The 23,594-nt window shown below is 53.5% G+C and overlaps 4 protein-coding genes across 4 annotated transcripts; 3 read left to right on the forward strand and 1 right to left on the reverse strand.

The window, feature by feature from the left end:
* Positions 1–273: 273 nt before the first annotated feature.
* Positions 274–3,776, forward strand: SPBR_06459 (HAM-2, protein required for hyphal anastomosis; the record flags this gene model as incomplete). The annotated part of the gene is made up of 5 exons (XM_040764715.1): positions 274–1,214; positions 1,275–1,420; positions 1,492–2,447; positions 2,518–2,815; positions 2,881–3,776. 5 exons carry the CDS (start codon positions 274–276, stop codon positions 3,774–3,776), a joined length of 3,237 nt encoding a protein of 1,078 aa, XP_040617167.1.
* Positions 3,777–4,484: 708 nt separating this feature from the next.
* Positions 4,485–6,824, reverse strand: SPBR_06715 (uncharacterized protein; the record flags this gene model as incomplete). Its single annotated transcript, XM_040764971.1, has 1 exon — positions 4,485–6,824. One exon carries the CDS (start codon positions 6,822–6,824, stop codon positions 4,485–4,487), a length of 2,340 nt encoding a protein of 779 aa, XP_040617168.1.
* A 6,841-nt stretch (positions 6,825–13,665) lies between these two features.
* Positions 13,666–17,050, forward strand: SPBR_06470 (ct1b fusso cutinase transcription factor 1 beta; the record flags this gene model as incomplete). The annotated part of the gene is made up of 3 exons (XM_040764726.1): positions 13,666–14,207; positions 14,348–15,092; positions 15,170–17,050. The coding sequence occupies 3 exons, from the start codon at positions 13,666–13,668 to the stop codon at positions 17,048–17,050; spliced, it is 3,168 nt and encodes a 1,055-aa protein (XP_040617169.1).
* Positions 17,051–19,176: 2,126 nt separating this feature from the next.
* Positions 19,177–21,978, forward strand: SPBR_06582 (gas2 domain containing protein; the record flags this gene model as incomplete). Its single annotated transcript, XM_040764838.1, has 1 exon — positions 19,177–21,978. The coding sequence occupies one exon, from the start codon at positions 19,177–19,179 to the stop codon at positions 21,976–21,978; it is 2,802 nt and encodes a 933-aa protein (XP_040617170.1).
* Between the last annotated feature and the right edge of the window lie 1,616 nt (positions 21,979–23,594).

Genomic DNA, 23,594 nt, shown 5'->3' on the forward strand with positions numbered 1-23,594 from the left:
GCCAACTAATCCAGCCCTCCTCCGAGAAGCAGTATAGGAGAGCTCTCACGATTCCCAATACACCAAAACGTCGCACATCTTCCGTTTGGTCTGGCGACTGGGTGACAAACCGACGGCTGCGCTAGGATTCCCCCCGTCGACGCCATCTGCAGAGTGCCGTCGCCGCAGGATGACAGCAGACACGCCCTCTGAGCGTTCTGCTTCTTTCAACCGCCATACGAAGGCTGTGACCAGCTGTGGCCCCGTCGTACTTCTTCCTCTGTCTCTGTCAATATGAGCGGCTCATCTGGTGAAAGGCAACCTCAAGCTGGCGACAAGGCTGTAGCTGAAGGTGCGCCACTGCTGGAAACGAGTCAACCCGGCACCAACAACCCAGCAGCCGAGCAAGCTGACCAGCCGCCGACGCAAGCCTCGACATCTGTCCCACCACCGCCAACTCAGTCCATCTCCAGCTCAAGCATGACCACAGGGGCCGCCGCCGATAGTGGTACTGGCGGCAGTAGCTCGGCACCTGTACCGTTGCCTCCCCAACAATCCCAGCAGCAACAGCATCAGCCCCTTGACTCGCTCTCCCTCTCCCAGCTGCGCCGACTTGCCTCGGAGCTGCCTCGTAACGAGCCCATCACCTACGACTTTACGTACGAGGACATGGGTGACTTTGATGATGAGATTGATGAGTGGTTCTCCTACCAGGTCTCCCAATGGGTGCGCCTCAATTACGCCCAGCAGCACTTCGAGAACCGCTGGGAGCGTATCATCACCCACAGCAAGCGAGACAACGAGCGGGCCAGCGATGATGATCAAGACGAACAAGACGACCGAAACAATGGATACGACGAGTACAACGAGTACAGCGACTACAACAGTGGTGGTGGGCGTGGTCAGGAAGCAGACAAAGGTGATAGCGACAACCGCTTGTGGGACACAGTTGGCGGCGAGACGCAGGAGTTGTTTGTTTCCGGCCTGCTCAGCTACCTCGAGTCTGGGAAACACCGCCAGCGTGCCGAAGTCGTTGGCTGTCTCGTCTACCTCGTGCTCGGTCGCTGGGGAACCACGGCCGGTGGGCCTCCGGACGGCAAGAGCTCATCGACAGCACGGACTGTTGCTCGGTCACGACAGATTTTGGCGATGAAGGCAGCAGCCGCCCTTATCGGCAAGCTCGGTGGCATTCCGATTTTATGGAAGGCTCTGCGCAAGGCATTTGAACCGTTTTGGTACGTTTAGGATTTTAGGATACCATTTATTGACGAAGGCCGAAAACTAACTTTAGCTAGGGGTCCTGGGGACGTACAACAGTTACCGACAGGTATTCTACAAGACGCTCAAGATGACCTGGCTAACCTCATGACCATCTTCTATGTCGTTATGCAGGCGGCCTTGAGTGAGCCGCTTGACATGGCTGCATGCTATGTCAAGTTAGGTATGTTTATTTGCTACCGCCTCTACCATGTTCTCTTTTGTTTTGGCTTTGCATTGTTAACTTGTTCGTAGTCTCCCTCAACCCACCCATTCCCAATTTTATGATGAATGTAGCATCGAAGCTGCGGTGGGAGGACAACCCGGTTATCCTCCAATGCCAGGTGTTCTTGCTTCTCTGGAAAGCAATCTTGCTCGTATTTGGTGGCACACGCGAATTGCTAGAGACGAAAAAAGCCACCGCTGAGTCGACTGCCGACGATGACAAAGAGAAGAACCTTATTATGGCGTCGCCCCTTGACTATCACGCTTTCCGCCAGGAAATCACCTCCAAGTACCCTGCATACATTCCTCCTCAGCCGTTGTTACCTCTCGAAGACGATAATACGACTCTCTTGCCTCCGCCGCCCAACCATCCGCCGCGGAATAACGGCGCAAATGGAATCCTCCCAGGACCACCCAATGCATATGGAGGTGCCTCTATCTTAGACCAGCCAGTCCATATTGCTACACCAGCACCATCTCCCCCTCCATCGCCCGCAGCAGGTGGGAAGGGTGGAAAGAAACAGAACTACCAAACAAACCAAAACTTCCCGTTCATGTATCCCCCGCTAGATACAACTAGTAATGGTGCAGGTGGCAAGGGCCTGGCAGCGCTACAAGACGCCCTTGTGGGGCGTAAATGGGAGGGCAGCGACGTGCCCTCGTCCATTCTGGAAGCTGGTGAGCTCTTCTCGAACCGTGTCCGTATGACGCGTGCAGCTCGGCAACTTTGGGAAGAGCGTGAGAAGTTTCTCAAGTTCGAACGTGGCTGGGACGCTGCAGACGACGAAACCACTGACCAGGACATCATCGACGATTTGGACCTGTCTTCGCTTACCCTGGAGGAAAGAGAGGATCTTGGCTTGGTGAAGCGGAGCGAGTCGAGCGGTAAAACCAAAAAGGGCGAGGCCGACGTGGACTATGGTTCAAGAGAAAGTGAACTCAATGAGCGCATCAAGCAGCGTCTTTATGCTTTGGAAAGGTTTTACGTGAGTGCAATCTGCGAAATCCCCACATATTTCCAATTATTGGGTGCTGACAGTGTTTTCAAACTTACAGCAAGAGGCCCTACCTCACTTGCAATCACTGGTTATCGTCCTTTTGAAAGCCATCTTGATGAACGTGGCCGTTCTCATGGCCCAGGCTCCGGCCGGTCAGCAACAACACCCCGCCGCCGGCGGTCCGAACAATAGAGGCAGCGGTTTTCAGAACCAACAGCCCGGTGGCAGCAATCCTGGCAACACGGAGCCGGTCGAGCTGACGCCCGAAGAGATTGACGCAGCTAGGACAAGAGAGATAAGTGCAAAGGCAGTGTCCGGCATCTTGTTGCTTCTGTTGAAGTGGCTGAAAGTATCTCGTACGTTGTATTGTTTCAGACGGTCTTGCCTATGCCTTTTTATCTGGCCGCTAACCGCATTGCAGATGTCCTCAAGTTCGAGTATTTGACACAGCTCTTGCTCGATTGCAACTACGTTCCACTGCTTTTAAAGCTCTGGGCGCACCAGGATGTCCAGCAGCTAGTCGACGCCAAAACTGATTGGGTGGAGTCTAGCTTTTTCTACTTCTGCAATTTCCGCGCAGGCGTTCCCGAGGGCGAGGAGCAGGTCAGCGGCGCTGCCGAGGATGAGGAACTTGAAAGCGAAGATGATGCTGCTCCTCCGGCGATTAAGCGACGCCGCTCGCCGCCCCAGGCTCCAGGGCCTGGAGGTGCGCCAGGCAAGCCCATCGCCACTCGTTCGACCGGTGCCCCCCAGGTAGATGAGCTTGGGTATCCGCTTGGCGATATGCCCATCGAACCGATCACTGACTTCAACCGGCGCAACTTCTTCTCCCTCATCAACCTCCTTCGGGTGATGCAGAAGATCTGCAAGAACAAGGCACACCGCAACTTGCTTCTCGTACACTATAAATCCTCCAACATCCTGCGCAAGATGCTAAAGGTACCTCAGCAAGAGCTTCGGCTGTACACGCTCAAGCTGTTCAAGAACCAGGTGCCCTACTGCGGACGCAAGTGGCGACAGAGCAACATGCGGGTGATCACGGCAGTGTATCTGCATTGTCGGCCGGAGCTACGCGACGAGTGGCTGGCAGGTAGCGACGTGGATGGCGAAGTGGAAAGCTCGCTCCCGTTAGAGCAAGCGCTGCGCAGCCTGACACACTGGTTTAATGTGCGGCGGTATCCGGACAAAATGGCGCCCGAGGTCAGCGTGGCGCTACGCGAGGAACACGATTTTTTCGTTCGCGAGCTGGACAAGCTAGACCTGAGCTGGGCGGATCTCAACGATGGCGAGAGCATGGTGAGCGATTGGGACACTTAGAAAGCGTCTATCGAGCCGGCCATGGCGGACACGGCGAATGCCACCACGGAGAGTGAACCAACGGAGTCAAAAGTTGCGATTGAACCGTTGGCAGCAGTAGCCGGTGGATCTGGCGGCTCATAAGCGTCCCATATGCCCGATGAAAGCGGGTTTCCCGAACCAACCTGGATGTCAAGGTCTTCTGGGTTGCCCCAACTGTCTGAAATGGCGCTATCAGTGGTGGAATTGGGATTCACAAAATACGGTGCCGCCTTGGAACGCTGAAGAGAGACAATGCCAAGGAACGAAGAGCATGCGCGTACTGTGAACAGAATGTCGCTATGCTCGTCAGTCCCGAAATGGGAATTGAATATATGTGTTATCAATTCAGTTAATTGTTTTACTGTGTGCAAAGTGCCTAGTCGCAGCTTCAAGTTCGGCCCGTACTCGTAATACCATAAACAACGCCACAACTCGAAACTCCTTTCCAGCTCATGTCTTGCCAAAGGTCTCGTCCATAACGGCACAGTTCCAACCGTTCTCTGTATTGCCCCAAATATATTAGGTCTCAATCTTATTCCCGCCGTGTCCAAGTAATGTTACCTCGGGTATCTCATCCTTTTTCGAGCTACAGGATTCGTTTTGGGAATGGGGAGGGGATTCTCCTTCGGTCTATTTTTATCACACCCTCGACTTTACCCCTCGAATCGCAACCCAATACAATGCCCTTTAAAATTGCGACAGGTTGCCATACTTGCGGGCAGCACCCACAACTTGGTCCTTCAGACCGCGCGCGCCCGTTTCGACGCTACCCCGGAGGCCGGCCGAGTTGCCCGTGGCTGGGTCAATGGCACCGCCCCATACGTTAGGGTCGACAGTAGTGCCGCGGACATTGGCGGCGTCACCAGTGCCGGTGCCACGAACGGTGGAGCTGGGGTCAGCAGCACCCGAGGTGGCAGCACCTGTAGAAGTGCCGGTTGCGGCGTTAGAGCCAACACCTGTTCCTCCCACGGAAGAGACTTCGGGAGTCTGGTCACGAGCGTTGGTGTAGTTATCGGTGCCGGTGTTACGAGTGTTGTAGTTATCAGTGCCAGTGCCACGAGCGTTGGTGTAGTTGTCGGTGCCGGTGCCATGAGTATTATAGTTGTCGGTGTCGGTGCCACGAGTATTATAGTTGTCGGTGCCGGTGCCACGAGTGTTATAGTTGTCAGTGCCGGTACCACGAGTGTTGTAGTTGTCGGTGCCAGTGCCACGAGTGTTATAATTGTCAGTGCCGGTACCACGAGTGTTGTAGTTGTCGGTGCCAGTGTTATAGACAGTAGAGCTAGGGTGAGCAGCACCCGACGTAGCAGCACCAGTGGCAGCACCAGTGGCAGCGCCAGTGGCAGCGCCTGTAGTAGCGCCAGTTACGGTATTAGAACCAATGCCCGCGCCTCCTGCAGAGGGAACGTAAGGAGCCTGGCCACGAGCGTCGGTATAGTTGTCTGTGCCGGTGCCACGAGTGTTGTAGTTATCGGTGCCGGCGTTACGAGCATTAGTATAGTTGTCGGTGCCGGTGCCGCGAGCGTTAGTATAGTTGTCGGTACCGGTGCCACGGGCGTTGGCGTAATTATCGGTGCCGGTACCACGAGTGTTAGTGTAATTATCGGTACCGGTGCCGGTACCACGAGTATTGTAGTTGTCGGTGCCGGTATTATGGACAGTAGAGCCAGGGTGAGCAGCGCGCGAAGTGACAGCGCCGGTGGCAGCGCCCGTAGCAGCGCCGGCTACGGCAGCAGAACCAACACCCGTGCCTCCCAGAGAGGAGACTTGGGGAGTTTGGCCACGGACGTTGGTATAGTTGTCGGCAGCATAGTCGCCGACTTGAGTACCACGGAGAGCCGAAGTACCGCCGGACGTGCCAGTGGTGCCAGTGGTACGGGCCGTGTTGTATGCCTTGTTCGTATGGTCAGCAGCGGTGGTGCGGATGTTGTCGTAGTTGTCAACACCGGTGCCACGGACGGAGGGGACCTCGTTCGCAGGTGCCTCGGCGATGCCGCCGCTGCCGTCGCGGAGGTAGCTAGGGTCCACGCTGCTCTGAAGGTTGGGGTCCACGCCCGAGCGGCCGGTAGCAACAGGGTCTACGTAGTTGTCGTTGCGGGCGGTAGGTTCAGCGTAGTTGGCACCACGGGACGCTGGCTCGGTGTTTTTGCCACTGCGCATGGTCCTGTTGGCGAGGCCTGAGCCGACGGCAGCGGCGCCACCCAACGCCGCGCCGGTTTCCAAGTCCTTCTTGCCGTAAGCACGGTTGGTGTTGTACTCCTGGGGCTTGTTAGGATCGATAACGCCGTTGTCGCCGTATCCGTGGTGGCCAACAGCTGTCGTCTCGGTAGCGTAGCTCTCGCGCATCTGGCCCGGCTCCGCGTGCGCAGGCAGCGCGTTGGGATCTTGGTAGCCGTCGCCCCGGCCGTTTTCGGTCTTGCGCTTCTTGCCAAAGAGACCCTTGCGGCGGCCACTACCCGAAGTGTAGTTGTTGTTCGGGCCAGGGCCAAACTTCTTTTCACGGCGGTGGCTGCGGAAGAGCAAGAAACCGCTAATCAAGGTGAAGAGCAAGAAAGCAATGGCGACGATGGACACCGCCAGACAGGCTTTCTCGAGGCGGCACGAGACACGGAAGGTAGGGATGTTGACGGAGACGCCATTTTGGTTGTTGATGCGGTTGACGTCGGCGTTTCCGTAGCCAAAAGGTGTGCGAATGTTTCTGCCATTGCAGCTGCCGGCGCCGCCGCGGTTGGCGACGGCAATGTAGACGAAGCTGGCGATGAAGCAAATGTCCAAGATAAGGGCCAGGGCAAAAGCCACCGGGTGGCCGCCGACGCACCACAGCAGTAGGAGGCAGATGAGAGAGTAAAGCGCTGCTGAGCCAGCCAGACCCGTGACGGCACGGGTCCAAGTCGGGACATAGAGGTTGGCGCTGCGCAGCTTGGCGAGGAAGTAGGCGAAGATGCCGAGGACGACAATGGAGCAGAGGAATATGACCAGGCGGTTGAAAAATTCGAGCGCCCGCAGGCCGATGCTGGAGCGCGCCATGGCTGCAGGTAGTGTAGGTGGAAGAGGCTGTCGGAGATGCAACGGTAACAGTCACGGTGCAAAGTGACTATGGCAATTGGGATGAGATTGACACCAATCTGACAATGTTGGAATGCGACAGCAGGAAATACATATACATTGGAAAATTCATCCAAGGAAATCGAAAGCCCCGAGAGGGGTGCTCGGCAGGCTTATATGGGTGACAACAGCGACGAACGGTCAATGGTCGCGAGTATGTGTAAGAGCTGTCGAGCTGTTGCGAGCTATGACGTAATGCAACTCAAAGACTGTACATTGGAAAGGAAACAAAGTTGAGATAGTCTGTTGTGAGGCCTCATGCTAATCGGAAACGAAAACAAAGAAATCGAAAGGACCTTGCCGTAAAACAATGGGGCCCAGATGTAGCTTTGAAGATGCAGGAGCCGCAAATAAAGAAATAAAGGGAAAGAGACGAGACGGGAAGGAGCCGTCACCCTGGTTGCTGACGCTGTCTTGGCTGGGAACGGGGACTCACCTCTAACAACTTCCCAGATTCGGCCGTCTGCTTTCTGTAGCTTCTTTAGTGTGCTTTGGCTTCTTGTTTTTCTCTAGACTATTCCTTCAGGCTCACTGTATTTCGCTGTATCCCTTTGTATATGGTATATGTATGATGCACTAGAATGCAAGGCTGGACGACGCCACTGAACAGCAGATCGTCGGCTCTCGATCGCCTCGCTAGATCCGCGATCTTGGGTCTCATCGCCCCACCAATGCACTTGGATTGGCGATTCATGATAGTTTCCCTTTCAGACAACGATTTGCGAATGTAAACAATCCTGATTCCAGTTCGCCATGTACTTTTTTCTTGTTCAATCTTTTTGTTGTTCGCCCGTCGGTCTGTGTCTGTATCGCGATTAATTCTCCATTCGCGATTGTCTTGCGGGTCTCGGCAGCCACACGCTGTTCGGTCCATGTAGGCCTTCGCCTTGAAAGTATACACTTGAAAGTATTCAAGCACAAATCAATCGGACTTTGTCCCTAATGGCAGTTGTAGGTTGTCAGTTGACAGAAAGGAACAGGTAGACGTTGGTGAGGGGGAGAGGAGGGTATATGGACAGGTTGGTGCTGTTCTAGCCCTGTCCTTATTAAGGGACATGCGTCATTAGTGAGGTTCACCCTGCCCTATGGCAGAGTTAATCGACTTGAGTTGATTTCTTTGCAAGGTGGACGAGAAAGAGACGGGGAAGTTAGAATTTTGGAAAGAGAACAAGAAGTAAGAGAGGGCAAAGGATTTGTTTATTCACTGTTGATAGCGAGCGACCCTGACCGTTTGCGGTCTCTGCTCAATGTTTTCAAAGTGAAGCGACCTGAACATATGCCATGACAGGATGTCCGTTGTCCTTATGGCGGTATTTATGTTGAGCAGCCAGCTCTGCATGTTCTCCTGTGATGCCAGCTCGTACAGCTTCGAGGCGGATGACGTCACCTGATTTGAAGCTTGACGAAAGAGGTTTAGCGCCAATTGAAGCACGATGGTTCTTGGGCACCTCATAAATCCATGAACCATTGATACTGCGTCGAATTGCTTCATCGGTGCCAGTATAACGGGATTGACTTCAAAGAGATCACTAAATCTGGGACCGTGAGCCATTATTGATACGAGTGGCGTAGTCGTGTCTTTTTCCTGTTATAATAATTGGGACTCGCGGCGCAAGGCTGACCAAACAAAAGGTCGTACGAATACGACGTATGCCGCAAGTGACAGCCTTTACCTTGCAAAGCGTGCCGTTGCGTCCGGGAAAAGCTTTTAGGTTGGCTTGTGCGCTGGTTTAGATGTTGACACATGCCGCAGTAGGCCCCCGTAAATCAAAGGGCCATGATCATACAAGAGATTGACGTTTGCCAGCAATGGCAGTTTGAGTGAACACGTGACATAGCACGTGCACTTTTCTTAGTCATGTGTTGAAGATCCTGAGCACGCACTCCGTTGATGGCAGATTCCAACGCTGAGATTTGGCTTTATGTCCTCAGGAGAGATATGCATGTGAGAGTGGGTCGTGCCATCCGGGGAATTGCCACCCCATTTTAAGTGAAAGGTCCATTCTGGGGTTTCTTACGGAGTCGGGCCTCTTTGCTAAAACGACTTTTAGACAAGGACGGCCGACTTTTTCCGAAAGACTGTTGACTGTTGGGATTTTTTGGCTGCTTTTTGACGCCGGGCGGGTGCGCTATTCCTGCTGCACGCTTCGTCGGGCAAGCCAGGGGACAAAACAAGAACGGCAATCCTCGTTGGAGACGGAAGTGTGTTTAAGCGCGCTTCGAGCTGCCGGGTCTGCATTGCCTTTGTTCTCTCTGCTTCCCAGATCCTCTCCTCAAAAGTGGCTAATTACGTCGTGTTCAGCTTTGTTCCTTTGTGTATAGTCACATATTTACAAGTACAAAGCCGTCATCTTTTGCGGAGAGACCAAGAATTGACGGGATTGCAAGCAAAAAGGGAACGCGACTATGGGGGGCGGAACGGAGGAGAGAGGAGAACAACAGGACCAATGAACGGAGCCGGCATAGTAGGGACAAGATTTATCGGGAGCCAGCCAGCCTAACTGCCAAGGACTTGATCCTACGCTGTTCAGTGTGCGCTTCGGAATTGTGCGAAATAGTAAGGGAGGCCAGAAAAATGTCGTAGAAACCGGGCATGTCGCCATCGTGATTGAAGTACTTCGGGTCCTTGCATGCGAGCACGAGCTCGAGGACGCCATTTCGGCTTTTTGCATCTTGACCGACCGTTTTGATACCCAGAGAATGCCGATTTGCAATTTCCAATATGTGAGCTTCGAGGTCTGGGTGTCGATAGAAGTCGCCTATTGTCCTCCTCTAGTCCATTTTGTTGTCCGACTTTTGCCGACAGATGTGTAGTCAAGTTGCAATCGCTGCAGGTCCGGGATTACAGGAGGAGAGGGGCTACCAGGGGCAGGCCCGGCGCGTCAGAATCGGAGGTGGACGGAAGCAAATAGCTCGTGCCTTAGAAACATGTACGGAGCAGTTAACGACATTTGAGGTACTTTCCATCCCTGGAAATACGGAAATAGTCCGAGTTGAAACGTAGCCGGTGACCTCCTGTGTGACTTTTACTCTGTTTACAAAGCTATCCATCAGTTACGGGAGTAATACTCCGTATGCAATGGAACGGTCTCCGGTCCCCCTTTGCATTGTTCCTCTCACCCGGGTTGCGACCTCCCCTCACGAAAGCTATGGAGAAAAGGAACTGCCTGATCGAGATGGGGGAATCGTCTTGCATGGAGGGTGGGAGGGTTGTATTTTTGTAGCAGCCTTTGCTTTGGATGGCTTGTTTAGGTTGTGCCGTTTATTGAGACAATAGCAACCCCTGTCAGCTGCCAGTAATTACCCAGACTTGTTCAGAGCTTTCTTCTTACCAATCTTAGCAATACGGTGTACAACATCGTACGTTGTAATTACGTCGAGGCTACAGCTTCCGATCTAGGAGGCTCCACACAAAAACTGCCTCTAACGTGCTTTCTTGGCCCCATTCTTCGCAGGCACGTCTGGTTCAATCAAAAGTAGTCCAAGCAGACGAGACCTGAATGTCAAAAGCCTTGACAGGACGGTATTCTTGAAGTGGGCCTGCAACGTCTGCCGTGCCAATTACCTGGTTTGACAACTCTCCGTGTTTGGACAATTTGTGACTCCTCGAGCCTTGCCGATATGTTCCTGGACTCTGTACCTGTCTGTTATCGGTCTGTTGGCGATCGCCAATGTTCTAATTGAATCCACTTGTGCCCTTCTCCACCAGCGTAAACTTTGTAGAATTTGGACGACGTATCGAGTCCTTGACGACTAATGCACAACACACAATGTGTTGTGGCCTACAGGATTTTTTTAATGGCCTTGTAGGGTCCGCATTGTTCACCCGCAAAAATCCTCCACATCTCCCACTTGGTTCTTACTTGGTTCTTGATTGTTTGTGCCCCATCTTTCTTGGCCAGGCATTTCCAGTGTCTCGTTTGTCCTTCTTCACATTTTACCTTTCCTGTCCTAGCTGGATTTTCCCCAAAGCCACACTTCACCCAACCCCGAGAGGTCGTTCGTAATTACTTTCGATTTCCGGGCTCCCTGAGAGGCTGCGGCCTTTTACACCCTGCCTGGCCAGAAAACGGGACCTGCCGTTTTCAAGTTTATGGAAAATATTCTTGACATACTAGACTTCTCCATCACCGCAAGGAAAAGAATGATAAATAGATAGAAGATGATATGCAGCTTACGGTGCTTGAAAGTCCCTTTTCGAGAGCGAACCAGACGGATAATGTTGTCAAGCCTGGCCAGTTACGCAAACCATTGTCTTTTTCCTTTTCGCGTGCCCTGTCTCGCCTCCCCCGGATCCTCTCTTTCCCGGCGTCATTTTCGTTGCGAGTCTCTCGTCTCTCTTCTGTCGTTCGCCGCCACTGCTGGTTATGGAGCAACTCTGCATCTTCATCCCCGGGGTTTCTCCCCAAGCGCCCCGCTACAAGTTCACGGTCCCGGACGGAAAGATTAGAGGTGACGAGTTGCCGCTGTGTCTTCGGGGTATTGTAAAGCGTGTTGAAGAGTATTGGGCCGTCACTTCCATATCGTTTCGTGTACTTTTACCCATGAGATGACTTTGCCCTCGCAAAGTCACGGGCCTTTGAAAAGGCCAGCAAACTGCGGCCTTAATTATCAATGCAGGCCAGGGAAACAATCGATATCCATCGGTCGCAAATGTCTGTTGCCTTTATCCTGTTCCATACATTCTTCGTCAACAGAGAGGATACAAGTCACAAGCAATTAAATCCCAGGTAAATCAAAAAGGAGACCGCATGTACGAGGTAGCTACGGCGTATATCCCACCTCTCCACTTTCGCCTACCCAGCTCCTCTTGTCATTCTTTTCGTTCGTCTATGTTTCTCCGCTCTCCCCTGCAAATCCATCGGAATCGGAAGGTGGATCACACGGCAGCGAGCTACGCTTCGCCTTGGGATGTGTCTTCGGTCTGGTAAGGGCCGTCTTGTCTCGGCGAAGTCGCCTACTTGCCTCTTTTGTCAAATTAGGCATATACTTGCCCATACATGCCGAACACGCCATACGTTGGTGTGCAGCTGATTTCCAAGGTTGGTGTCATCTGGAAAGCCAAAAGGCGGCGAACAGACACAGCGCCGGGCGGCATAAGCAGGTCTCGTGCACATTAGCAGAATTGAGCTCCCCTGCCAGCAAACACCACATGATGACAGTCCGTATACGACAAACTTCGTACACCTTCCTGTTTCCTTCATATCCTCTTCGTGCGCCAGGGCTGCCTCCTTGGCCGGTCTCCATCTCCTGATGTCACCCCGTCCAAACTAACACACGCGCCTTGCCTAGACCGCCGCAGGTTACCATCGGGCTGCACCCCGTCGGTACAGAGGACCCATATTTTCTTCTCCTCTGTTCTTGAAAAGAGGACTACGATGGACCACGAAGTAGGACTTGCATTTGGCTGTACCTTGGCTTGCATCTCGTTGTGTGTGTTGTCTGCGTACATCTTTACAAACATGGCTCTCCCACGAGGAACTGGCTGTGGTTCGTTTTCCTTGGTCTAAACCAGTCTTTCACTTCTGGTGCTTTCTGGTCTTTCATTTAGCCCAACCACAGTGCCGCAGTCAAAAAGGAGACAAACACACTAGAACCTCACAACACCCCTTTCGCCAGTCCCCACCTCAAAGAGTAGCGGAGGGTGTTATTGTAGGGGAAAATACACTAATTGTGGACTTTGGGCATAGTCGTGCGCGATGTCTCCAGGTGACCCCTCATAACTGCGTTTTTTGTGGTTCTTTTTTCCTTTTTTTTTTTCTTCTTCCCTTGCTCTTGTATGCTCCGACTTGCCACTTCGTTTTTGTTGTATTCTTCTCGTACAAACTAACTTCAAGGTAGTCCCACCTAGAGTGAGTCCTTGCTTGCTCGATACTTCTTCCCCCCAATCCCCACTCTTTAGGGATGTCCACTTCACCTTCTTACGGAGCCTATCCACCTCCCCTCTCGCCTTTTTTCTGGGCCATTCTCCGTATTTTTTCCCTCGTCGTGATTTACTACGTTACCAGATGTCTTTCCTATTTTATTTCAATTTATTTTCTTTCTCTCTTACTTTGTTCCTTTTTTTGTTTTGTTTGCCCCGTGAACTCTTTTCATTTCGCATCTCTTGTGAATTGCTTCAATTTTTGACAGACTCAACCGCATCTCTTCAGCACTTTTACTTCAGACCCATCTCCACTCAACCGGCCTGCTTTTTTTGTTGCTGGCTTCGCCGCCGAACGTTCTGTCTCTCTTGACGTTTTCTGTATTACCCGCGTCGCCGACCCGAAGAATCTCCAATCCTCAATTTTCTTATCCGAATAGCCCCTGCTCCAAAAAGGCAAAAAAAGAAAAGAAAAAATTCCACCGATTTTACAACACGTGCAGTTAAAAGCGCGTCATCTTTGCTATCTTCTCGGGATTCGACTTGACCAGGGAGGTTCTCTCAAAATCAAATTCACGAGACGAAAAGTCCCAAAACCGCTGGCCTCGTTTCTAGTAGGGGGTCATATTCATGTCTCATAATCAGTTTTGCACCGTCTCACCTCTTGAATTCGCAGAAGAGGACCTCAAGAAAACCTCAAGAAAACCTCGGGCTCACTACACTGCACGTTGCAACACGCCAGACTTGCCGACTAATACCGGAGGACATCAGCGGGCTCTGCTGCATGACACGGTCTGCCACCCGTCTCTAACACGACGCAATACTCCACCAACCCAATTCGGCAACACGCAAAACATTACGCTGTCGCCCGGGCAAGCTCGGCACTAACCAACAAACACCATGGATGACATGTCGAGCCCCAACTCGTCCAACCTCAGCGTCTTTGATAGCGGCGCCGGCACCGATGTCGGACTGCACGATGATGACACTTCGCCTTTTAGCAGCACCAACGACAAGGGCACCGCCACCGGTTTTGCCAACCGCGAGAGTAGCATCCGCAGCAGCATGAGCAGCACGGCCAGCAGCCGCCCAATCATGCTCCTTCCGGCCACGGAACGTTCTGGTTCTATTTCTAACAGCTCGGCCAACGGCTCGCTGTCCCAGGCCACGGCCGAAAGCGCCAATGGCACCGCCCAGCAGCGGAAACGCCGGTCCAAGAAGACCGCCGGCGAGAAGAAGGACGCCACTGCGAGTGCCGCCTCGGATGGCAAAGAGGGCACGGTCACCAACGCCGCTGGCAAGGTGATCAAGCGCCGTGCCGCACGTGCCTGCGTCAGCTGCCGGAACCGTAAGGTCCGTTGCGATGTCGTGGAGACCTTTCCCTGCGGAAATTGCCGCTGGGATAAGATTGAATGTGTTGTTCAGGAGGGTCGCAGAAGACGGTGAGTTGCGCCCGACCATCTAACCATTTGCCCATAATTCTGCTCTCATCTATTAGACGCAGCAGCCACGAATGGCACTCGTTTGACCGACCGACTGACTGACAACTGCTTGTTCCTTTTTCTTCTTTTCTTGGCGATAGACGCGGTCTTTTCAACGCACGTGAAGCTGCATCTGCTGGCGCATTGCCTGGAGCCGGCGGGTCTTTCGGCTCACAAGATCTCAGGGGCCACAGCCATAACCAGAGCCATGGTATTGCGAACGGCGCAAACGGCAACGGTGCCAACCATGCCTTCGACAACGGCTTCGGCATGGTCGGTTCCGACGCGACCAAGGTGGCTGCCGCCCTGAACCAGGGCAACGGCGCCAGGGGCTCGTTCGACTTCAGCGGCCAACAGCGCATCAGCAGCAACCCGCTCCTGCTTCCCAAAGGCCCGATCCCGCAAACCGCATCCGTCGATCCCACGGCAGCGCCCATCGGCCTGCCAGGCTTCCCTCTTCTTCCGATCAATGGCGTTCTCGGCGATCCCCAGCAGCAAATTGCAGCCCTGTTGCCCGGCTTCATCCGCCCGCTACCCGGCAAAATGGCCCCCGAGGACATTGTGTACCTACACAGCAAAGGCGCCTTCACCCTGCCCGATATCACGCTCCAGAAAGCGCTCCTACACGCATACGTCGAATTCGTTCACCCATACATGCCGCTGCTTGAGCTTCACCCGCTCTTGGAGACGATCCACGAGCGAGACGGCAAGAGCGGCACCGTCAGCCTGCTGTTGTACCATGCCATTATGTTCACGGCGGCGTCATTTGTCCCAGCGAAATTCCTCAAGGCGGCCGGTTTTAGTCGGCGGAGAGAGGCGAGAAAGTCGTTTTTCATGAAGGCTCGGGTGAGTTGAGAAATAAAGGAGATAGACTTGTGCGTGATTTTGACAGGCTTCTAATGGTGGTTGTGTGTTCGTGGCAGGCCCTCTATGATTTCGATTACGAGACCGACCGTCTCACGCTCGTCCAAGCGCTGCTCCTGATGACCTACTGGTACGAGACCCCCGACGACCAGAAAGACACATGGCATTGGATGGGCGTTGCTGTGTCCCTTGCCCATACGATCGGCCTCCACCGCGATCCTCGGACGACCGGCGAGCCGATTCGCCGTCAACGTCTGCGCAAGCTTCTCTGGTGGTGCTGCTTCATGCGCGACCGCATGATTGCCCTCGGCATGCGCCGCCCCAAGCGTATTCGAAGCGAAGACGCGGACGTCCCGATGCTTACGCCGACCGATTTCGAAACGGCCATCCTCCCGGAAGACATCGATGTCGTGCCCACCGAATGCCGCCTCGTTCGCGATGTCGAAATGCAGGAGCAGCTGGCCGAACTGTGTGTGGAAAAGGCCAAGCTGTGTGTCCTGGTAGGCAACATGTTGCAGCAGCAATATACCATCCTGCCTCGCGGCCGCCAGCGGGGAAGCGACGCAGGAAGCAGCAATAGCACCATGATGCTCTTCCCGAACCGCCCCGTGAGCGACGACGGGAAAGGCAACGGACCGAGCGTCGTAGACAAGATTGATGCCAAGCTCCGGGCATGGCTCCTGGCTCTGCCTGTCTCATGCCGCTATGCTGCACTGACGCCGGCGGATGTGCAGAACGGCCGTGCGACGGTGGCCGTGCAGAGGACGCTGCTGCACCTTGTGTACCACACGACGATGTCGGCGCTTCACCGTCCGCGGATTCAGCCGGTGGCCGCCGGTGCGCCCATGCTTCCAATCGAGCTGCAGGAGTTTTCTCGCGCTCGCGTTCGGGACGCAGCCGACTGCGTCACGCGCATGGGCGGTGAGATGCTGCGCCTCCGCCTGGAACCATACCTTCCAACAGCAGGTGTCACGGTCTTTTTGCCAGCCATGTTTGCGCATCTGCTGGACATCAAGGGTGGCGTCCCGCGTGAGCGACGCCAGCAGGCTGTTCTTGGCTTCCTTACATGCATGCGGATCATGGAGAGTCTCCGTGAGACGTACGCTGCGGCGGAGATTGCCAAGGGCTTCGTCGAGTCACTGCTGAAAAAGGCCGGCATTAATCTGGCCGCGGTTGCCAACTTCAACGACGACAACGCCGCAGGCGGCATGAGTATCGAAGGCGAAGGCACGGGAACCAGCACACCCATCAACGGCGCGTCAGCATCGCTTCTCAACGCCACATCCAACGTCGGTGTTCCGTACACGGAAGACGGCATTGCCCATGCCGTTGCCATGTATGCGGCAAACACGCCGAAGGCCATGTCGGCGCGAACCACGCCGCCGGCCGACAACGAAATGGGCGGCCACGTGGGCAGCACGAGCGGCAGCGACAGTGTGAGCTACAGCAGCAGCACCAGCAGCAACGGCGTGAACAATAGCAGCCAGAACAAGCGCGACAGCACCCAAAACGGCAACACGATAAACCATGGTAGCCAGGGCTCCAATGGCCAAAATGGCAACCTCATGCAGGGCCTCCAAAACCACAGCAATAACACGGTGCCGTACATGCCGACGTCTGTAGCCGCAGCAGCGGCAAGATTGATGGAGCAGGGTCTTCAGCAAGCGGCCAGCGACCCTATGCCGATGTCGAACGGCAATGGCATTGCCACGGTCAACACGGCAGTTGAGCAGATGTGGGGCCTGACACCGTCAGGCAGTGCAGTATCGGAGGATCCGTTTGAGTGGGACGCGATGACGGCAGATCCGGCGGCCATGAAGCTGGACTTCGATCAGTGGCTTGACTTCCCGCCAGAGGGCATGGGCAGCAGCACCGATCATGCCTTTGTTGGGTTGTTCAACTCCGACTTTGGCAACGACTTGATGAACACCGACTTTTAGGCGCAAGAGCGGTGCCTTCCCTTGTTTAATGCCTTTTCCTCTACTTCTTTCAATTTTTGTTTGCTTTATAGGTTGCTGCCTTTGTGTAATTTGGATCCTGGCGTTCATGTTCTCAAAATGGGTTTCCTTTCGACAAGATTTTTTTTGTTATTTTCGGATGGAGCGATGGCAGTCCAAAAGTTCACTATCGTTTTCCGACGCAGGTACCTGCACATTATGAGTTTGGTGAGACAAAATGCAAGAGCACAGGAGTTTTCTGATTAATGCATTCCGTAATTGTGGTACGCCCGTCACGGCAATCGTGCATATGCACCTACCCGCACTTTCCCTGCTGACCATATCGGTTGCGAGGCAAGCCCGCCCCACCCATTTAAAGGTGCATCACGAATTATCCGCAGATGGCAGTCGTGACGATACACCTCGGTGTGTAGAAGGCAGTCGCGACCGGCAGTTCGTATATATGGTGTTTATGTGTGGCAGGAACCAGTGGCACACTTAACGTTCTATGTGAGCGAGAATATAGGAGAGTATCTGACAGTGCAAACCTGTACAGTGCAAGATACGTGTCGACGAATGTTGGCCAGAATTCAGAATTTGTCTATATATGCTCCTTTTGAACTTCAGCAGAGTACGTACGACCATAGACACTGGAAAGTACGGGATCCCGTCCGCTCTCCCCTAGTCAAACCAGTGATCGGCGGATTAGTAGTTGGGTCGGTGACGACCAGCGAATACCCGCTGTTGTACGTTTTTTTTTGTTATTTTTTATTAATATTATTTGGTTTTGTGCTCTCGTATTACCAATAAACGTAAAGTTATTAACTTCGCTTGTCAGCGCGAGAGGCAGAACATGACACGATGGAGCTGGGCTAGCTACGTCCTCGCAGCTGAGGCGCGGCTATGTCCACTATGGTCGGTGTTGTATTATTACGAAGGCACGGTCCAGGTCCTCACAGCGCCACCCACTGCTGTAGCGCACTCACGAGTTCAAATGACAATGAAAACAAGAAACTACAAGGGGCTATTCCAGGCGCGCCTTGGTCCCCTCCTATTTTGCATTAACCCGCTCACATGGGAAGGGGCACTCCGCATACGTTCGTAATGGGAGCAATAAAATTCCATTAAAAAATTAACGAAATTAAATGCGAACGAAAACTGCCCCCCGACCACGCAAAATCTTAAGCGACAGGCCGTCTTTTTACGACATGCGAGCGAGGGACAGAACGAGAGGGGAGAATAGGCACATGCACGAATGAAACAGCGGCTGCCAACCTGTCTTACGTTGCATGATGCGTTGTCTCGCTGCTTCATCTCCACCTCGCTTTTGCGTCAACCTTTGACGGTCGTCCCTTCCCACCAGCGTCTATTCAGGCCCCGTCGTGCCTTCTGTCGCTTGGCGTGTCTTGGGATTTGTTTTCTTTCGTTTCTCGTTTGTTCCTTTTGTTTCTCCGCATCAACACCGCCCTTCTCGGCCTCGCGACGCTTCTGTTCAACACTTTTCGTCGTCCATCGCGCAATCTTCTCTTTGTTATTGCTGTTGTTTTCGCTCTCTCTTTTCATTTCCCATCGTCTCATCCCCGACCATCGACCTAAACCTGTGGCGATCCAGGTTTCCGCCGACATCCTTAGCTGTCCTTCGCCGATTATCAGCTCGACTACCCTCCTTAATACTTGCTCCGACTCTTGTCTCCGATTCGCCGACGCGTTCACGCCACTCACTTAGCCTCAGTGCGTATACGAACGCGACGATTTTTGTGCTGCGCTCTTTCGACATCCAGAACATTCCCTTGACTTTTGCGATCTGGCGGCGGTCCACACGAGTTTTTTTTCTGTTTTGTGTCTCTGTGAGGTCACGCATAACAAGGGCCGAGAACAGGCGATCCCAGAAGCTAGAAAGCAGGCTCCAGGCTGCAGAAAGACGCAAGGGACTGTGCAAAGACGACTAGTCACAGCCGAGTGGGAGAAATTGCTTGCTCACGGGAAGCAAATATGACCGCGCCGCAATAGATGGCAAGGAAGCTGCCCATTACTTCCCCACAGTTGGCTTTGATTGCGGTGCCCTGGTCGCGAATTCGTACTCTTTTCTTCAACTCTTCCCTTCGGTTCCCAACAAAAGCACCTGGAGAATGAGCGGCTTTCCCATCCTCGCGGCGCCGACGCCGCGCCTTTCCGTCCCGAGCCGACAGTACTACCGTTCCGCGTCTGGGTCCCCTACGCGTCAACACTTTCAACAACATGTCGACGACCTCATCTCACAGTTGACTCCGGCGACGGCTGTGTCGGCACTGCGGTTCCCCACGGGGCCTTTGAAGGCTTGCTTAGACACTGCCACGGCTACAGAACAGTCATTTGCAATGCATGCCGCGCTGGCCGCGAGCAGCATACAAGAATGGCTTGATGAGTTGACTGACTGGCCATGGCCGGCGGGTGGAGGCTCCGGGGGCTTCGAAGAGCCGGTTCATCGGGGTGGAAAGCTGTTCACATCAACGTCGCCAGCATCCTCCCCGCCTATATCGCAGTCGTCACCTATCACACCGGAGAGACAGGTCCTGCGTGCCGCGAATGAGACATCCGATGTGAACATTGGACGGTCCTGGATGGGCAGTCTACGAGCTGCAGATGTGACCTTGTACGGAGAAAGAATTACTGAGATTGGGCACGAAATCGACGACCTCGAAGTCGAAGACATGAAGCAGCATGTTCTGCATCACCATATCCTACCCCTGTCGCCGCCCGGTACACCCTCAATAGGAGGACAGCCGCACTCTTCGTCCGTATCGACTACAACTTTTACAAAACTGGATGACCTATCCGCCGTTGTCACCGCCATAGTGCTCCAGACTCTGCCTTTGCTTTCCAAACTGGTGCGGTTGTTGGACGTATGGCGCATTCGCTTGCTAGTCCTGAACAGGATCCCTTCGTTCCTTGCCTCTCTTTCCGCTGCTGAGGTGGCTATCCAGTCGGCCTGGAATGCAGTTTACCCAGACAGCAAAGATAGCAGACCGAGTCAGCTCGTGAACCTGGTCGATGGCCCAACATTAACGCCACAGGAGTTTGCTATTATGAAGTCGGTCGTGGAAGGAAAGGTGTCCAAGGCGGCTCGAACAACAGACTTTATGTTGGATGCTCTGGACGGTTTGGAAGATACCATCCCAGAGCAGTGGATTGATCGTATCGATGCCGCCGAACGCGACTACAGCGAATGGGTTGCTCTCTGCGAACGCAAAATTCGGGAAGCCGACTGGAAGACAATTACGGCAAAGCGACCAACCCTGTTGCCACCGGTGCCAATAGACAATGCTCCCCCTCTCGCAGCTGGTTCGACAACTCCTGATGATGGAGCTCCGAATGTCAGAAATGTGTTCCCGATTCTGCCGCAAACACCACCTCTGGCCTTGTCCGCACGTAGTTCTCTAGAATCGCTGCGGTACGAACCACAGCTCCCTTCGTTCCATTTAGCCAAAGCCCACCACGACAACGACATGGAACTTGATTCGCCTACCGCATCTGTCATCCACATAACATCTAATGCACTACTCCCGAGTGACACTGATCTGGCCAGTGATGCTCCAGTTTCTCGAAGCTATTCTGACAACGCCGCGAGGGATATTCCTGACCTAGGAGAACCGTCTGAGATTGCCGAGACCGAGAATCTTGGAGACCGCCAGGTCTCCGATGCCAGCCCTTCCAGCTCGCCGCCCGATTTTAGGGCTAGCATTCGGTCTACCGTCACGTTCAATGATATGCCGACCGTTGCAGAAATTCCTGGCGAGGAGAGCCCAACGAACCCGAAAATGCCGGTTGACTCTTCTTTCGTGTTTGAAGATATCGTGAACGATGATTCAGAGCTGCCCCAAGGGATGCCGTCCTATTTGGAGAGCCCTGGCAGTCCTGACAGCCCAGCGAGTGTTAGCAGCCGGCGGATGAGCGTCAGTAGTGAGGACGACCAGCTCCAGCAGCAGATCAGCGAGATCCTAGAATCGATTCCGGCTAAGATCCACCTCTCATCACAGCCCTCTCCTTCGTTTAGTCACCTTAACCCGCCTGACTTTAAGCTGCCCCGGAAACCAAAGGCACCTGCGGATAACGCACGAAGCTTGTCTAGCATGTCGTCCCGGTCTTTGACGCCGTCTTTCCTCCTTGCACCTGCCTACTCACGTAACCCACGGCCGCGCCAGCAAAAAGGCAATCAAGAAATCAAGCTGTACCACCTCTCACGGTCAACGGGCGAGGCACCGATAAAGCTGTTTATCCGCCTCGTCGGCGATAACGGAGAGCGTGTCATGGTGCGCGTGGGCGGCGGTTGGGCGGATCTGACGGAATACCTGAAGGAGTATGCGAGCCACCACAGCCGACGCTCAAAGAATGGCGGCGAGAGCAAGATCGAGATCCGCGACCTGCCACTGTCATCGTCGGTCGCGGCGTCTCTGAACAGCCGTGTTGGGTCGAGCCCTCCGAGCCGACCCGGCTCGGCACTTGATTCGCCGGCGGCGATGGCCCCGCTCAATATTCGCAAAACAAGAAGGGCCACTCCAACTTCCATGGGCGACGAGAGCATCGCAAGTATCAAAAATGAAAGCGGCGTCCCCACCAGAAACCCGCGGACGCCCCTGGCATCCATGAGCAAGCCATCAAACGCCACGCCACCTTCGGACGCGTCATCACGTTCGCGGTCTAGCTCACGGTTGAGCTGGACGGAAGAGGACAGCTCACTGGGCATGTCGGGACCACGCGCCAAAAATATCGAGATGAGCGAGGAGAGCAAAGCATGGGTCGAGAGCGTCAAGGAACGCGTGCGTATTGCAAGTGGCGAGCGCCGGATCTCGGACCAACTCGAGGGCAAATTCGGGGAGATAGGCAAGGTGGGCGGGACCAAGCGGCTGTTCCGTAAAGGTCCCACAGGGAAGGGATTCAGCGACAAGTCGTAAGGTTTCTACCTCCGTCGCTGTCAGTGCCACTCCGGGATGTTTTCTGTCTTTCTTTCTTTCCTTTTTTTTACTGGCATGAGAGCTTCCAACAGGGAGCACACGTGGGTGTTTACTATTGTGCGAACCAGCATTCAGTCCCCTCTGTCGTATTTTACACATTTGTTTTGCACATCAAGAAGGGCTACATCTAGTTTTGCTTTTTGTTTGTTTATGCTTTCACTTTTTTTCCAGTCTTTCCGCCTGCCAACAGTTTCCTTTGTTTCTGAAATAATACCCCAGATTTCTAGTTGTCGTTCATTTTTCTTCACCGGATTGCGACCGCAGTCTGAGACTACCTAATAGAACTACACACCAAATTGGTGTCCTTTTTTGTAATACATTTCTTTTCATTGTTTTTAATCGTTTAGGAATTTTTTATGAATCAGTGGACGGGTTTTTCTACGCGTCAGCCACACTCGCGTGTTTCAAGTTGGGGCTAAGAGATGAGAACGATGCCGTCCATGTCAATGTTTGGCGTTGACTCCGCGAAACTCCGCACGGTGAGAATACACGAGACTGCTGCGATATTTCAGTGATCACCCTGTAGTCCACACAGCTTTGTGGCCTTTTCGACATGCCCTTTCGTTAGATTTGGTGATTTCCCTGACAGTGCTTGACGTGAGGGAAAACGACGAATATGAAACAAGAAGGCGTGCTCCGTCGGCCGACAGCATCGGGGTTCCGGTAGCCTTGTGGATATGTTCATTCATCTTTGGTTACCATCTGCTCTGATTTGGCGTTGACGCATCATACGACGCGATAAGTGATAAGTGTAGCGAGTCAGGCTTTGCGAGACCCCTAGACCGCCATTGGATTACATCGCCACCTCTGAAGTGAGCTATGTTTCTTTCATGGACGTATTTTCTGCCAACCCTTTAAATTCAAAGGACCCATCGGCACGCAGCGACGAGAGCACAAAAAGACCAAAGTCCTATAAGGCCCTTCCTCATATTTCAGCCGCAGGTCGCAGCGCCGTGTGTCGGTCACCGACAAAATCTAGCGAACGGCTGTCATTGGTTTGGTTTGTGTTCAGTTCCTAGCTAATTGACCTTAATTTTGTGTACATACAAATGACGGTCCCCAACAAAATCAAAGGTACAACGAAAATGGCGTACCCTTCTCCGTCGTTTGGAGACGCGCTCCAAAAGTTGCATGGACTACAACCCAGTTTAAGCACTTGAGCAGATGCCTTGCTGGGAAGTGACGGGAATTAGACAGCGAGTTGGGGCACGACAATATTGATTTCCAAACGAACAACCAAAGATAGAAGACACAAGAGACAGGGTACAGCACTTCACCGGAACGAAGAGGAGGTACGGAGAAACAAATGAGACGGCAGGCGGTGAGATCATTGCACACCGTACGACATAATCTCACATGTCTCGGAGTGAGTTGGGTCGTATCCAGTTATCTTTTTCCAATTTCGGATATCCTGGGGACTGTACTGGTCATAAAAAGTCCTACGGCACTACGTGTTGTCGCCGATGTTGCCTTACGCTTACCCCAGACTTTTTTATATCGGGGGCGAGGAACCGGGAAGACCAAGGCAGATAAAAATCGGGGAAAAGAGGGTTGGT

This window comes from Sporothrix brasiliensis (assembly GCF_000820605.1).
Source record: "Sporothrix brasiliensis 5110 chromosome Unknown Cont20, whole genome shotgun sequence".
Classification (NCBI taxonomy): Eukaryota; Fungi; Ascomycota; class Sordariomycetes; order Ophiostomatales; family Ophiostomataceae; genus Sporothrix; species Sporothrix brasiliensis.